The sequence below is a fragment of the Aythya marila genome (assembly GCF_965140915.1).
Source record: "Aythya marila genome assembly, chromosome: Z".
In the NCBI taxonomy this organism is placed as follows: domain Eukaryota; kingdom Metazoa; phylum Chordata; class Aves; order Anseriformes; family Anatidae; genus Aythya; species Aythya marila.
This window is the reverse complement of record NC_139080.1, coordinates 10,956,397-10,972,420: the sequence shown is the minus strand read 5'-3', so window position 1 is coordinate 10,972,420 and position 16,024 is coordinate 10,956,397. Positions and strand designations below refer to the sequence as shown.

General features: G+C 42.8%; 1 protein-coding gene across 7 annotated transcripts in view; it reads left to right on the top strand.

The window, feature by feature from the left end:
- PDZD2 (PDZ domain containing 2) overlaps positions 1 to 16,024 on the top strand; it is a 198,534-nt gene that overhangs the window by 166,902 nt on the left and 15,608 nt on the right. For 5 of the 7 annotated variants that reach the window (XR_014319363.1, XM_082783409.1, XM_082783406.1 and 2 more), the window contains 7 exons: positions 1,688 to 1,820; positions 4,778 to 4,859; positions 5,857 to 5,960; positions 6,742 to 6,910; positions 8,087 to 8,877; positions 10,058 to 10,202; positions 12,212 to 15,773. Coding sequence is in view for 6 of the 7 variants with exons in the window: in XM_082783409.1 (XP_082639535.1) it covers positions 1,688 to 1,820; positions 4,778 to 4,859; positions 5,857 to 5,960; positions 6,742 to 6,910; positions 8,087 to 8,877; positions 10,058 to 10,202; positions 12,212 to 15,773 (4,986 nt within the window). In the remaining variant the exon portion in view is untranslated. The remainder of the gene's footprint in view (positions 1 to 1,687; positions 1,821 to 4,777; positions 4,860 to 5,856; positions 5,961 to 6,741; positions 6,911 to 8,086; positions 8,878 to 10,057; positions 10,203 to 12,211; positions 15,774 to 16,024) is intronic. The other 2 variants (XM_082783408.1, XM_082783407.1) reach the window with 2 other exon arrangements.

Below are 16,024 nucleotides of genomic sequence, written 5' to 3'. Positions count from 1 at the left end.
GCTCAGGCATGTGCAGAGTTCTGTTAGAAGCTCAGTCACCTGGAGGAGCTGGGGGGAGATGTTCCACCTTTCTGTGTTGGTTCATAAATGATGTTGGGTGCTGGGAGCATCATTCAGGAGAGGAGGATGTTATTAAGGCACGCTGGGACCACATAATCTACGCAGAACTTGTGGCTTGAACGCTGCTGTAGAGGACTTACATGATAGTTTTGCTTTTGTGATGGGCAGAGTGCTTTCTGTTTACTTGCTCACCAGGAAAACTGTGATAGAGTGATTTGGCTTTTGGAATAAGGAAGAAGATAATTTGGTAGTTACATCCCTGCAAACCCATGGGTTGGAGGCAGCGGGAGAGAATGAAAAACAAAACAAAACAAAACAAAACAACAACAACAACAACAACAAAAAAACCAACTTAAAAGTTCCAACCATACAGAAATGTGTATAGGAAACAGTTCTTTAATGCCAACTTGGTTTCTTGTAAGCCTCTTTGGAAAAGATTGCAGTGCTGGTTGTGTCTGTGTGTAACAGCTGCATCATTTATTAGGTTTAAATGGTTGATTATATCCAGGCATGCTTCCCAGTTTTCTAGCTTGCTTCTTTGAGACATTGCTCCTGTTGTCCCATCAGTGGTTTATGGCTCCGTAAGCCAAAACTTACAGGATGGTTTTGATTTCGGAAAACCACGTTAATCAGATACCGACTTTACGATACTAGAAAGGTGTTCAACTCAGTCTCTCTGTGTCTGAGCTCCCCCTCTCAATTATATGTTTGTGAAAGCGATTTCAGTTTTTTAGTTTCTAATAGGTGTTTCAACCTAAAAGGCAGGCAAAGCAATGACACAATTAATTGTCAGGTCATCCTTTTATTTCATGAGCCTTCACCAGAGTACAGGCTACTGAAGGCTGCCATGTGCAATTGCTAATTTGCTTTTGGCATGTGGCCTCACAGTGTAAGCTCACTTCCATTGTCACAAGTAACCCAACATAAATCAGCCGTAGTGGATTGTTTAAGTGTCTATTTAAAGCAAATGTTTCAGTAATTATGGAGAATGCTTTAATGATATCCCTAGTTGATGATCTTTTCTTTGAACAGTTCCAGATGTCTAAGCAATATGAGCAAGAGTTATGAAACTGGAAAAACAAACCTAAACAATCTATGCTTTCCTCTCTCTCTCTCTCTCTCTCTCTCTTTTTCTCTAATGGGTTCGGTACATTAATTTGAAACAAATATACGCTTATCTTGCTCAATGTATTCCTGGAGTAATTTCATAAATTTGTATCTAAATCATGAATTTCTTATCAGTGTTGCTGTTAAGTAATTCAATATGATGGGAAGGAACTGCCCATCTGAATCTAATTTTTCCTCTTCGGTGCCTAACAAGTATCTGAACGCAGAAGGAGAATTGAAATTTGCTTTTGCTGTAGTCCAAATGCAGCCAATTTTCTCTGTTGATTTAATAGGGTTTGTAGCACTGACGGTAAGTACAGAAGGGATCGCTGGACCGCCCTCGCAAAGTCAACAGGACTTAAAGCACTCACGTCACTGTGAGCAAGAGCAAGACTGGTTTCTTTGCAAATCAGATCTTTTCCAGATACAAGTATCTTTGGAAAAGTTTGGCCACAAGTCAAAAGCACAAACGTTTTTGTGAAAGGCGGATGCGATTAACTGGCTGTATGTCTCTCCGCAGTCGGGGCGATCAGATCCTGGAGGCAGATTCGGTCAGCCTGCGTCATGCGGCGTTAAGCGAAGCCTACGCCATTCTGAGTGAATGTGGTCCAGGTCCTGTTAGCCTTATCATTAGTCGGCACCCTAACCCTAAGGTGAGGAGAAAACATGGTAGCGTATCTGTGCTGTTTTGATCTGGTCCTGTAATCTGAGTCTTGCTACTGGGAAGGTGGCAAATGAGGAGTATCGGATTTTTCTCTCTGTGGCATGTACTGTGCAAGAAGGCAGGATAAAGGACATGATGCCTTCCGGTTTTGTAAGTTGTCACAATGCTGTACTCTCCTTGCTGCTTTTCTCTTCATCACCCACTGATCAAAGGCAGTTTTCCTGGAACTGCTTGAGTGAAGTGCTTCCATCTTTCTTCATAGTTGGAACAAGTGGCAACAAATCCTCTTCCTCCTTAAGGTTATTTTGCAGTTTTTCTGTGAGTGGAATATAATTTAGGACCCAGAATATAAATATCAACAGATTGAATTGATCAACTACAGTAGACTAATAGGAATACAGTTGGTTTGTTTTTTTGTTTGTTTTTTTGTTTGTTTGTTTGTTTGTTTGTTTTTTTTTAATATAAAAAAAAAAAGTAAAAAATCCAAAGATCAAAGTTTTCCATCAGGAATTAAAAAACGGGAATCTGGAATGTACTGCTACTGTGAAATCTGTGCAAGGGTGGCTTGAAAATAAGCCTGTGTTTACAGAGTGAGTGATTATTTTAAATCAATTTTTAAAAATTGATGATAGAAGATAAAGCCCTTTTAACCAAGCTGTAGGGAATAATGACTTCTTTTATTTCAATATTTCAAAGAATTTCGTGAGTGTACAAAACCTTCCTGTTTAAACAGGACTGAAGCTGTAAAAATATTTGCATTAGTGGGTCCGGAGAGCTCTGACTTTTGAACTCATAACTACAAATAGAGGCCTTAATAAATCCATATCTAGGAGAACTCAGATTTCTTATTTTATAATTAATTGTGTATTTTCTGCTAAATCAAATATACAAACAATAGACAAATAGGGTCCTACTGCTCAGAGTTTATTATTGTTGCTGTGAGGCCATGTGGTGCTAAAAAGAAAGAGGCTGTGGTTCTGCTAGTTAAAGGTAAGCACGAGAGGGGTAAGAATTGGGCTTATAGCCTAAGATAACAGTATTTCTAGAGAGTCTGTATGCTGTGCTGAACCAGCATGGTGGTTCCATTTGATTGCATTATTAAGGAATATAGACTTCTCAGAGTCTATAAGTAGCATGAAATAAGAACTCCATGGCGTGGAGCCTCCCCTTCTCTTCCATCCTTCATCTCACTGTGGTGGTGTCTTGAAAGCCGATGAGTGACCTAACCAGGTATCTGCTGAGATGAACTGAGTTAAGCTAATTGCTTGCCATTACTCAGTAACAGAGGGAAACTATTAAGTGGATCCTATTACAGTTTTCCATAAGTGATATTTAAAATGACAACAAATCCTTTGCCAAGAATTGCTAAGTAAAGTTAAAAGTTGAACTGGAGGGACCCTAAAGCATTTCCACCACAGGCAATACTGAATCCAAAGTCCCTTATAGTTGGTTCTCTGAAGGAATATTCCATATGGGAAGCCATATTTATCCTGTATTGCTGTTGCCTTTTTTTCTGACAGCACTGGAGAATTTAAATAAGTTTTTGTGTGTTGGTGCTTTATTGGTGGTTTTCAAATTAATTTATTTTTTTCTTAATAATACCCCAACCTGCAAATAGTAGTTAAGAACTAGTTTGTCACTTTCCACAGAAGCAGTTTGATTTGCCTGAGGTGTGGAGGATGCTAAAGAATCATAATGGGTAGAGCTTGCAGATGTGTGGATTTCTGGTTAATTTTAAACAAGTACTGCAGTCTGCTCAGCACCTAGTTTTGCTCTGGGGACATCCTGTACCTAATGGTTTGTGTAAAGGTCCTGAGCACACTCTCAGGGTTTGGTCCATGTCCTGTAGGGACTCCCTGTGCCCCAGGAGCCCAAAGGCTTTTGGTTTGCTGTAAGGTCATGCCACAAGCTGAAAACAGACGTATTTCTACAAAGGCTCATGTTGTTTTAGACATTTTTATACTTAATCTCTCATTTTATGACACAAAAGGTCCACAGTACATTTTGTTGCTGAATGTGTTCACTTTGGTGTTTTCATGTACTTCCAAGAGAAACACCACAACATTTTATTTCTTCTTGTTATTCTGAGTGAATGTGGCATTTAAACTATGTTTAAACTGCTGAGTTTGCTTAAGAATCTTTCAAATCTTCTTGGTTCAGAAAGATTCAAGTTTCTGGTCTCTCTTTATGCTGAATTTTAATTCATGTAAAGCAGTGAGTATAGAAATTACTTTTGACAGAGTTAACTCACTTTCTGTTTTTAAATATATACTCTTGCAGACTAGTTTTTCCTGTTCTGAAATTATATGGAGTTTGCCAGTAATAAGAATTAAGTGCATGGCAATAATTCAGGAGAAAATTAGCAAATATGGTAAACCAGTATTTATTCTAAACCCAGAAGAACACTAATTACTAATTTAGTACTAATTTAATTACTGATTTAGTTTTTTTTCTTAAAAAAAAAAAAAAAAAAGAGAGAGAAATTAAAATTAAAATGACAGCTAATGTCTTGGAAAGTCTGGTATTCTTCCGGTACGTTAAGAGTAGAATATCTTCTGTTGCTGACGTATGCTTGTGCAAAGCAGTCTTTGTCTATTTTAAAGTAATATTTTCTCAATAAATCAATATACAGTATTTAATTAAGTTACAATTGTCCTGTAATGGCATAATTTGACTTCAAGTCTGTTGCAGTTTTGTTTGCGTAACATGACACTTCAATATCATTTTCATGAATTTAGCTGGCTTTTGCCTCCTGGTTTCTGTGAGGTGGTGGGACAGAGAGAGTCTGAGTCAGGGGACCAAGACTTAGGAGCTCTCAACTATGTCTGCTTTACAGTGGCTTTAAATATAGTATAGCAGAAATGAGTCATGCATTTGTAGTAATAAGTGGTGAGACTTCCATATTCATTTCTTCTACCCAGTTTAATCTCTTGTACTCAACTTTAGGTTTCTGAGCAGGAGATGGATGAAGCAATTGCACGCACTACTCACCGAGAGAGCAAGGACACAAGCTCCTCTCATGTCACAGGTGGCAGCATGTTTTCTACTAAGTATTTGTCCTTTTCCAGATGTGGGAAGGTTTAGGGACATGCTCTAGGGTTCCCCAACATCAGCAATCTTTTGAGGGCCCTCAAAACAGCAGACAAGTTTGGGGAATGCAATCATTCTGTCCACTGAAAAAATTTTGGCTAAAACATCTGTTTCAGATGAATCAACTATCTAGATGAATTCAGATGAATCTAGATGATTCAGATGAATCAACTACCTAAACCCAACTTGCTTTGGGTTTTACTAGCCTGCCATGATCTGAAAGTAGGGGTGCCAAGAGGTGGTTGCCCTACCCCTGTAGGGAAAGGACAGGAAGAATCAACTCCATCTGGGTACACTTACCCATATGGATAGCAAAAAACAACAACAAAGAAGTATCAGTGTAACAGTTTGAAAAAGTCCAGATATTGTGTACACCACTATATGTTTTAATTTAATTTTAATCTTTGGGATCACGTCAAAAAGTATTCTCTGGTATTTGTCTGTTTGCTGTTTATTTTTGAACTCCAGATTTAGCACTTACTAAAATCTTACCAATGAAAGCAAACTTTTGGCAATGGCAAAGTGACCAGTAAGCTGATTTTCAGACAGAAATGTTAGCTTTGTAATTACCCTTATATCTGTGTCAGCTAAGACCTTTTTTTGTAGTAGACTTTGCCGGTGGCTGCTAATTTGTCTTCTGTGATTGCACCTAGTCAGCAGTGTGCTCCAGCAGGCGAGGGGGGCTGTCTCCTGCTCATCTTATGTTCATAGCTCAGTCCTGGGCCTGGCTGGAGTAATGTGTTTCTGTGATAATGTTTCACCTGATCTGAGGGAGAGCTTGGGAAATGTTAAATAAATCTCACTTTATGAAGGCAATTCAGATAACAAGTGGGATTAAGCGCAGCCCCTGGCTCAGATGGTGAATGAAGGGCTTGTTTGGATATATGGACCACAACTTCAATTTTTTTGGCAACTAACTAAACTGCGTCCAACAGGAGCTGTACAAAAAAGCCCGTCTCCTGGTGTGAAGGCCAAACAAGGAGAGACCTCATCTCCCCTCAGCTGGACGATGAAACGCTTCCTGGAGCCAGCAAGCCGGGTAAAAGGATTAGATGCAATACAAACAGTCTGCTTCAAATGCAGCTTTTACCGAGGCTCTCACTTGATCAGGGAGTTCAAAACCAAACCTCTGTGCTCTTTCCCTGTTGCACGGTCTCTGTAAAAGTGTTTGCTTCTTATGCCACATGTTCAAATCATGACACTGGAGCTGTGAGCTCCTGTTTGCCTGCACGGCCATAACCTTTGGGAGCAATGTGCAGAGCACAGCAGAGAAAGCTGTGGGTTCCTACCTCCTGCCACCTCAAAGGCACCCCTGCTCTGCAGGAAGCTCCTGCTGATGCAGGAGTTAGTTAGCAGGAGAGATTGAGCCTCTCAAGGCAGAAGGCTGAGTACTTGGTCTCTCTCCGTAGCTATTGCAGTGGAAAAGTCTCATTTTTTTCTGGGAAAGCCAGAGAAGCCATACAGTCTGTGCCCAGAAGTACAAACCCTGCCCTTCTCTCAGTGCGTAGCGTGTATGAAGGGAAGTACAGAAGTGAGTGGTTTCATCCTTTGTTTGTGTGTTGAACCACATCTGCAAAGGAGTGGAATTTGGAATTTATTTATTTTTTATTATGTGGGCCAAAAGCATATTGACAGGCTGCATTTCAGCCATCAAAGTTTGACAGTTTGGTCCTCAATATACTGTCAATCCCTGTATTTTTAAAATTGGCCGTAAACTTCCTATGTTGACATGGGTAATGTGAGTCAAAATTGTGGTGTTTGCATGCAGGAAGGGCTTTAAGCATTGTCAGTGACTGATCACCAGCCTCGCTTTTTTTCAGCAGGGATCTGTCAGCTCCGAGGCAGAGCTTTCCCAGTACTTCTCACATGATGGTACAAGCCAGCTCCCATTCTCTGATGCTGTAACTGGCTCCTGTGATGAAGACCAACTCCGTCAGAAGAACAGGAACAGTTTGTTGGATGATGGCTCTCTTCTTCCTGGTAACCTGAGTAAGCGACAGAAATTTGTCTGGTCATTTGGTTAATGCAGGGAGAGTCACTGAGTGCTCGTTTGCTTTGTGGAAGAGCTATGGTGATTCCTGTGCTGGTAAGAAACGCCTCGCAGCATAGTGCAAGCTGGTGCTGATCATCTGAAATGCTGGAAGACGAAAGGGGTTTACAACAATGCACATAAACGCCTGTTTCCATGGTAGTTTGTCCAAATTGCTGCTCTGATTATGTGAGAATGACTTTATTTGATTGGCTTGGCCAATGCTAGATTGACAACACTGTCATTGCTGTTGTTTCTTTTTTTCCCAAATGGCATATGATCATCTGATTGATTACATTTAAATTAAAGCGTCCACAGCAACCCCAAATAAACAAATTCAAAATGTCACGTGTAGCAATGTAAAAACAATCAAATGTTCAACCTGACATCAGATACTTTGCATATGTATCTTTCTTCTCCCCATAGTAATTGAGTGAAAGAATCTTTCATTTCCTTATTGAGATGCACCTTATTTCAGATTCAAAGGATATTGTATTTATTCTCCCTTTCCTGTGCTTCTGAAGTAATCTGTCTTCTACTTACTTTTCTCTGGAAATTCATTATTTAATGCTGAAAAGCATTTTCATGGGTGGAGGGGGTGAACTTTCTATGTAGGAAGATGCAGTTCTTTCTAAGAAGGATGTGAAAAGGACTCTTAGGCTAATTAGACTTTAATTTGAAACTGATTGTCATGTGCTTGTATTTTTGTTTGAAAAAGCATTTCTCACTCACTGTAAATTGATCCAGGCAGTAGCATAGATTGAAGCAAGATGTGAAAGAAATTTTGTTGTTTAAAGTAAAATACACATGTGTATGTGCATCCCTTTCTTCTTTGGGTCATAGTCATAATTTAGAAATAAGCTTAAAATAGAACCAGATGTGCCATGAGCTGATTTCAGGAATTACCCATAAATTCTGGAGCTATCTGCCATTGCTCTTGCTGTGTATTTTAGCTAGAGGGAGGACATGAAAAACCTGCTTTTTGCTTTCTGAGGAGAGATTAAGCTTCCCTGCAAACAATGCCACATGTCCTCTGCTGCAGTCAGATGCATTAAAAAAACACTGATAAACGCAATTATAATATAACTTTCTTTTTTTTTCTTTTCTTTTTTTTTTTTTTTTTTTTTTTTTCCTAGCTGCTAGAGAAGCAGGACTGGCAAAAGCAAATGGTCTGCCTTCTCCAAACAGTGGGAGATCATCTGGTCCTCACAACAAGCATGTGGAGTCTGTCCGACCTGGCATCCTTAGCGATAGCCCCAAATCTTCCCGCAGCCCCTTTCATCGACAGAGGAGGGTTGTTTTTTATGATGGTGATGCTAGTGATGATGATGAAAGTTCCCATACACAAAGAAGCCAGAGGGTCAAGAGCCAGGAGGATGCTGGCATCGTCATTACAACGTCATCTGTAGAAATTGATGATGAGAGCCAGGACAGTGAGTCACCTAAATACATTAGCACAGAGACATCTTCCCCTGTTTTCAGCAACTCCGTGGAGTCTGCAGACAGCACACCAGAGCAAATTGACTCTCCTTTCTTCCCTATCATAGCATTTGACTACTCAAGTGTGCCTGAAGTTCGTCTCAGCAGCCTGAGTTTGAGGGAGCTCCGGGAAGCACAGCTGGAATCTAAGAGATCACCAAAACTGGAGCATAGAGCAGTCACGAGAGTGAAAAGCATGATGAGCACTGAGTGTCGAAGCCTTCAGAGACAGAGGATGGAGGAGCATGGCTCTTACAACAAGCCTGTTGCGAGGATGCTCCCACACAGCAAGAAATGTGAAGCACCTGATGGGACAGGCCAGTGCCAGGGTGAAATTGTCACCCTGGTTCGCAATGAGCATGAGTCATTTGGCCTGGATTTGGAAATCCAAGCCATGCCCTTAAAAGTTGTGGTCACAGGGCTGCGACCAGGTGGAGCAGCAGAAAGGGTAATTTTTTAGTTTGGATTGCCTTGTGATTTGTTTTCACTTTGCAGGGATTGTGATTAAAGAAGTGATCTGTTGAGAGTAAGTGCAAGGGACTTGTCTCTGCTGGACAAAAATTCTCACCCCATACTGTTCTGAAACGCCTGTTAAATTAAATGTTTCTGATTCAGAAGTGCACCCTGGCTGATTAAAAACAGAGAAAGTCAAGAGGCAGATGGACTGATCCACACTCAGAGTTACAGCTTGGAGGGAGCATTGTTCTTTTGTTGTCTTTATTTTTACTAGAGGCAAACACAAGATAAGTAAGTCCTGGTGATATAGATGCTTATTAAGAGAGGAGCTACGTTGCAACTTAGAAAGTATTTTAAATCCCTCTCTATTATTTTATATGCGTGTATCCCTGTATTATACAAATCTGGTACTAGGAGGCCTCGTGCTGGCCTGGTTTGCTGAGAGGTGTGATACTACCAGTAATGCATTGATCTTCTTTGTCTCTTACTTGCTCTTATTAGTGTTGGATACTGGCTTCATGCTGGACGTGGAATTGCTGACTTAGATGCAATGGTGCAGACATAGAAAGAATGATATTCTGGAGTACAAAATCACGTTGCATTTTTAATCTATTTAGGGGCCACTAGTGTAAGGAGGGGATGTATATCAGTAGTTCAGATTGGGCTGTAAAAGTTGGGGGTTTGGGTTCCGTTCCCACCTCTTTTTCTTATGTACTATGCAGTGTTAAGAAACATACTTTGTTTTTTACCTTAAGAGCTTATTCCCTTTCCAACTGAATAATGTAGAAGAGTCCATTTAGTCCAGTGAGAGATTGTGACCAGGAATGTAATTCCTACATGAAACAGTTTCAGTCTTGAAGAAACCAGGTCTGATCCAGCCCAGTTCATTTAAATGAAAGAGGCTGTGTCCTCCATCCTGATACTGATCTCTCAGAGAACCCAGAAGCTCTTTTGACCTTCCTGTATGAGATTGATCATTAATTCCTCTCCTGGCAAAAGCACAGTCTGCTTTTTATTTATATGTTGGCAAACTGACAGTAGAGGTACCTGTGCTCTGCAGTGATTGAAATAGAGAATGTTAATAGCCATTAATTGCTTCTCTGCAATCTTTGCCCCTGTAGCAGGGCTTCTGAGGTGTATTTATAAATTTCTTGTATCTGTCATTGTATTAGGGATCCATGGGCAAGATGGCTGTAGGAGATGAGATTACCACCATCAACAGCATCCCAGTCAGTAAGATGACATACGAGGAAATCTGCTTGCTTATGCAATGCCTTCCCACATCTGTAACCTTGGAGATCCAGAAAACAGCAGCAGGTAAGAGAATAGTTTGGGTTTTGTACCATTTATTCTAGGTACCACTAATAAAAACTGGATTGGTTCAGCTGGATTTGATCTGCTGCTGCCCCAGTTTCCACATCAAGTCAGATTAAAAGACAGGGAATACCTTGTGTCTGTGTTGGTGAAGCAGGCAAAGCTCTTCATCACCAAACCAGGCTTCAGGGGTCCTCCCAAGCACCATGATGAGGGGGAGCAAACCTACTTCAGTGTCAAGTGTTCAAAGCTCCCATTTATTGTATGGTCCTCCTGCCAGCATTTGCATTGATCTGAGTCATTTCATGTGGAGCTGAAGCTAACCCAGCAGCAGCCCTGTTCTGGCAACCTATTTTACTACTCTGCCTCTTCAGTAAATACATTGACCCTTTATAATTACATGCATCTCTTTAAAGAGTTTGACTTTAAGCAATATTTTTGTGAATGGACAGTAAGATAATAAGACCTTTTTTTTTTTGTTGTTTTCATGTGTCAGAATTCTCCTAATATGCAGAAAAGCCGGGATAACTAGAATCTTATCAAAATGTTTATTCGCATGCTTCTTACAGAAAGTATTCTAGTTTGAATTGAAACATTTGATACCTCCTTAGTTTCTGCCCAGGGTTGATTTATGCTGCTACAGCAATATATGCTTCCCCACAGACTGTACAAATTACGTGGTGTGGAAATGAGTGTTTGAAAAAGAAAAGCATACTTTTCAAATTCAGGAAGAACATAATATTTTGCTTCATTCTAGCTTATGATCTCCTTCATGTACCTATTAATACCTGTGAGCCTAAATTGCTTCCAGATGCTTCAAACCTAGTTGTTCTTTAAGGAATTCCTGGCTTGGCAAAGAGTACTGTTCATATTTCCTTATTGCTCTGGCTTTTGCAGACTACTAGCAGAGGGGTAGGGGGACATCAGCACTTCTTTGTCAGGAAACTCTTCTACTTTCCCCTTCCCTTCGCCCTACCCCTATGGAAGAGAAGAGGGTCTCTTCAGTGGGTGGTCCAGCACAGGGAAGCAGGGCAGTACTTCAAATCATAACCTGTCTGCTTCAAAATGCTCTTTTGAGGTGTTTTCCTCTCTGAAGATTCCAAGATTTTGGACTTCTTAACATAGGTACCTAAGATACCATAGATACCTAAGGTTTGTTCAAGGGTTAGAGAGATGTGCCGACATGTTTGAATGAACACCAAAATATGCTGACTCTGTGAATACACCCCTCCTTCTCCATGCACTTTCTGGGCCTCATCTAGTAGTAATTAGCCTTAGGAAGACAGCTTGAATGGGAATGTGTGTCCCAGAAGTATAGGAAGGCGCCAACAAATGTTTGGGGTGGACTGGTGAAAATTAAGGAACTGGAGCAATGGGTTAGCCAGTATGTACTGTAGAGTAGCACTGACGGGGAGCTCAGTGCATTGTACAGGAGTGGGTTAAACATCTAAGTGAGGAAATGTCTGTACCAGGAATCCAGTAAAGCCCATGTGCTTGATATGTGTACAACATCACCCATGCACGTCACATCAAGCACCTGCAGGAGTGTTGAGAGGATCAGAGTCAAGGTGTTTATGCACAGCTTGTCACAGAGTTTGCTATGCCAGGACCTTGTGTACTCTGTGCAATCTATTGGAGACATCTTTGATCAAACAAGTAATGAGAAACAGTACTGCTCAGCCTGACTTACTGCACACAGACACTTTGGTAGTTGGCTGTTAGACTATTTAAATCTCAAAGATGAGAATTAAACAGATCATGACTACTCACCCTGGATGGGTGGATTCCTCACTCTCGTGTGTTACTCAAATACACAGACAGGGTTATGATTAATTGGGGTTGTAAATATCATTACAGAAGAGGAGGAGTGCAGTGCAAAAGGAAGACATCTAGTCTGAATACGTGGGTGTCTATTTTTATAGTAAAACCTGGTGATTTTGCATCACTTCCTATATCTGACAGGATTTTGCATTTCTTTTTTAACTTTTTTTTTTTTTTTAATTGTGATGCAGCTGTCAGCAGATTTACAAACCTCATCCTGTCTCCAGCAGTAGACAGTCAAAATCAAGCTGATGTCAACAGCATCCTCTCAGTTGAGGAAGAACCGAGTGCTGGGAAGCAAGAAGGAGCAGGACTGCAAAACGCTGGCGGTGGCTGTGCGGTGGAGAGAGCAACACTGCCACCTGATGCCACAAGCAAAGATGTGCAGAGAGGTACCATGAGGAGCAGCCGTGCCGAGGACAGCACGGCCATCCCTGTCACCGATATCGATGACTTGCTCAGCCAAATGGGTGCTCCCGAGACCAGGCGCACCCCATCGCGAGCAGAAAGCCCCCTCCGAGAGGAGTACACCACAATGTGCTGCTGCGGGACCGACGAAGGCTGTCCCAGTTCTGAGCCAAGTCCAGCAAAGGAGGAGCAGCTGGAAAAAACTATGACTTGTGCAGCTAATGCACCACAAGGGGTTTTGGGGCTGTCTGTGTTGGACTCTATTAACACAGGCAAACTTTTTACTGTGAATAAAAACTCTTTAAATAACTACTCTAGGAATTTTAGCAGTTTAAGTGAGGATGAGTTGCCTACAGCAAACTGTCTGGATGGTAAGAGAAGCGACCCGTTTCCAAAGTCTATGTATGGGGCTGCAGAAGATTCTCACTCAGACACAGAGTCTGTCACAGAAATATTTGAGAGTACTGGTGATGTGTTGCTCGGGCCTTGCACTGCTGCTAATGTCCCTGCAGTCTGTCCTGTATTAGAGTCGGACGAGGAGCAAATTGAAATTTGTTGTGTGAATGATGAGCCACAAAAGCCTGCTCAAGAGGAGCATCTCAAGGCTGTGACAAGCTCATCCTCTCTGTCCCCACAGCACCCTCATGGTGGCAAAGTTTTGCAAAATGAAGGCTGTGCAATGTGTGGGTCACTGGAGACAAGCATCAACAAACTGGGCTTGGAAGATTGCAGTGGTCCCACTTCGTGTCCTTCACAGTGTTCAGAAGTCTCTTCTGCTTCCCTGTGTTCTTCATCCTCTGTCTTCCTGCCAGAAAAAGACATCTTAAGGAATTCAGTTGATGCCCCTAAAGTTTACTCATTCCATAACAATGGTGCCTTAAGTACAGAAGAACAGAAATGTTTGGGGAACAATAATGAAAATATAAAATGCTGTGAATCTGTTGAAGAGGAAGGGTCTCTGCACTGCAAAAATATAAGCTTTTCCTCTGCTAGAAATGTCAATGGCTTGGAGAACAACTTGCCTGAGAAAGAAGGATGTCATGAAGAACAGAGATCCAAATCTGAAAGTGAAACAGTGGTTGATGACTGTAATCACACTGTTACCTATTGCTTAGCAAAGAAAGAAACCAACTGTTTGTCCAACTTGTCTAAAACAGACAGCAATCACCTGAACACATCATCACCAAGAGCAATATCACTCAGGTCTCCCTTTCCCACTAGATCTAAAGATCCAAAGGCTAATGGAACTCATGACTTGCCAGGGAAAAATGAAAAAAATAGCTCTGTGACTTGCGGAAGAACTTCAAATGGCAAAGTCCAAAGCTCAGGCACAAATCACTGCAAAGGAGCTGCAATACCGCACAGCCCATTGTCACAGAAAAAATCCTGTCAGGAGTCTAAGGGAATAGCACAAAAAAGTATAATGGAAACCCTTTTAAATAGCCAGAAGGCCAAAGGAGGACCAAAGCTAAAAGGGTTCACTATCAAAAGCAAAGCAAAGACAAATTCAGATTCTTCTGGCATTAATTCTACCAAAATCAGTGGGGCTGATCAGAAAAGGGCTTTGGTTTCTCCACAGTTGTCCCCCAAACTCCTGGGGAAGAAAGCACCCTTGTCCCGTAACTCACCTACAAACCCAGATGCTGGCAAGAGCATTTCAGCAGCCTCAAGGACTCTGAAATCAGAGCTAGAAAATAAACCATCTCTGGTCATTTCTGAGGATTCACTTCTGCCTCTCCAAAATGGCACCAGCAGCCCAACAGCAAGCAGTGAAATGAAATGTGGTGGCTGTGTGGAGCTAACACACCTGCAGCAGGCATGGGGAAAGCCAAAAGAAAAACAAGTTTCCATGCAGTCTGCAGTGTGTCAGGGTAAGAGTGTTAAAGTGGACGATTTCAGAGCTGGAGATGGTCAGTCCAAAGCAGTTGTATCCCCTCAGGAGACAACAAAAGTCGAATACGTGAAAGGGAAAACTGAGAACCCTGGAGTAGGCCTGAACATAATCAAGAGCATCTATAGCGCAGATGATGTTAGGCAATTAGATCTGCAAAACATAGGGGCATCTGCTGGAGGCTCCTCTTCACTGAGGTACCCTGCAGAGCAGCCGGAGGGGCAGGAGATTCAGCGCACTTTCATCGAGGTGAAGCTTTCCTCCTCCGCCTCCTCTTCCTCCTCCTCTTCTGCCTCTTCCTCACCAGCACCCTTTTTGCAGCTGCCATTGGTAGAGAAAAATGAAGAGGTGAATGCAGAGGTGCGTCAGCTAACTGAGGAGATGGGGACCGCACAGTATTTCTCAAAAGTGGATGTTGCCAGAGATCGAAATCTCTATGGCTTATCAAAACCTGTGACAAGGACTTACTCGATGCCAGCCCAGTTATCAGGTCACTTGAGGGAGGACTGCCATGCTGCAGAGATTCATCCTGTGCAGGGTTCCCAGGGCCATGCCACAGAGGAGAAATATCCCCAGGCAGTGACGAGTACATTAAAGATGGTTCATCTAAACCTGCCAAATGGCCAAAGTGGGAAGGAGCAGGCATACACCTCCAAAAGCACTCAGAGGATGCATGACACATCCCCCTCTGCCACTGACAGTACCTACTCTGCCACCGATAAGCTGAGGAGTTTTAGGAGAAATTACTACTACTATGAGCTAAACTGGCCACATGAACCTACCTCATCCTTCTCTGTCAAACAAAGGATCAAATCCTTCGAAAACCTGGCAAATTTTGACCGGCCTGTCGTGAAGGCCATCGATATACACTCATCCGTGAGGTCTCCCCTTGGCAGGAGGTCGTGTGGTGGGATGGCCACTGCAACCAGCCCCACAGACACGCCACGGGCTTTACGGCGCAGCTTGAGCTCCTATGGCAGCAGTCCAAGTCCAGCTGATACTATGGCCAAGTCTCCTGTGAGCACAGAGCCTACTTGTGCTGCAGAGGGTGGTGTAGGGGAAGGAAAGTCCCAAAGGAGTGAGGAAGGCAGTGCCAGGGTGGACTCAGCAGCCTTTCCAACCACAGCCTCGCAGGTGCGGCGCAGTCGAGGCCTGGGGCGGCCGCCGCTGTCCCGTTCCAGGCTGCGGGAGCTGAGGGCCCTCAGCATGCCTGACCTGGACAAGCTGTGTGGCGAGGGCTTCTCGGGGCCACCACAGCCCGCGTGCTTCAAGACAGAGCTGGAAATCACACCCCGGAGAGCCCTCGGCTTGCCCAGCCGTAGTGACATGGCTGGGATGGGTGCCAGCAGCCCTCGGGACAGCAGCTCGGGAACACCAGGGTCTGCCTCAGATGATGATGTGCCCTGTTCTGGCTCTCTGGGTGGGGAGCACTCAGAAAACAGCTGGTCCCTCAGGTTGGTGTCTGCTTTGCTATTGCTGTTTCCATCAGCCATCTTTCTGCAGTGTTTCATTTCAGCCCTGCAAGGCTCTCCTGAAGCAGTGTGTGTTTCACTCAGCTTTGGCCCAGGACTCAATCCCCTCACTCTTCATGCTCCGTTGCATTTCGGAGCTGCTGCACTGCTGTTTGGTGACAGCCACACTTCTGTATGGGATGAAGTGCTTTATCCTGGCAGAGTCGAGCTTGTTTTATGTGACCCCTCCAGCT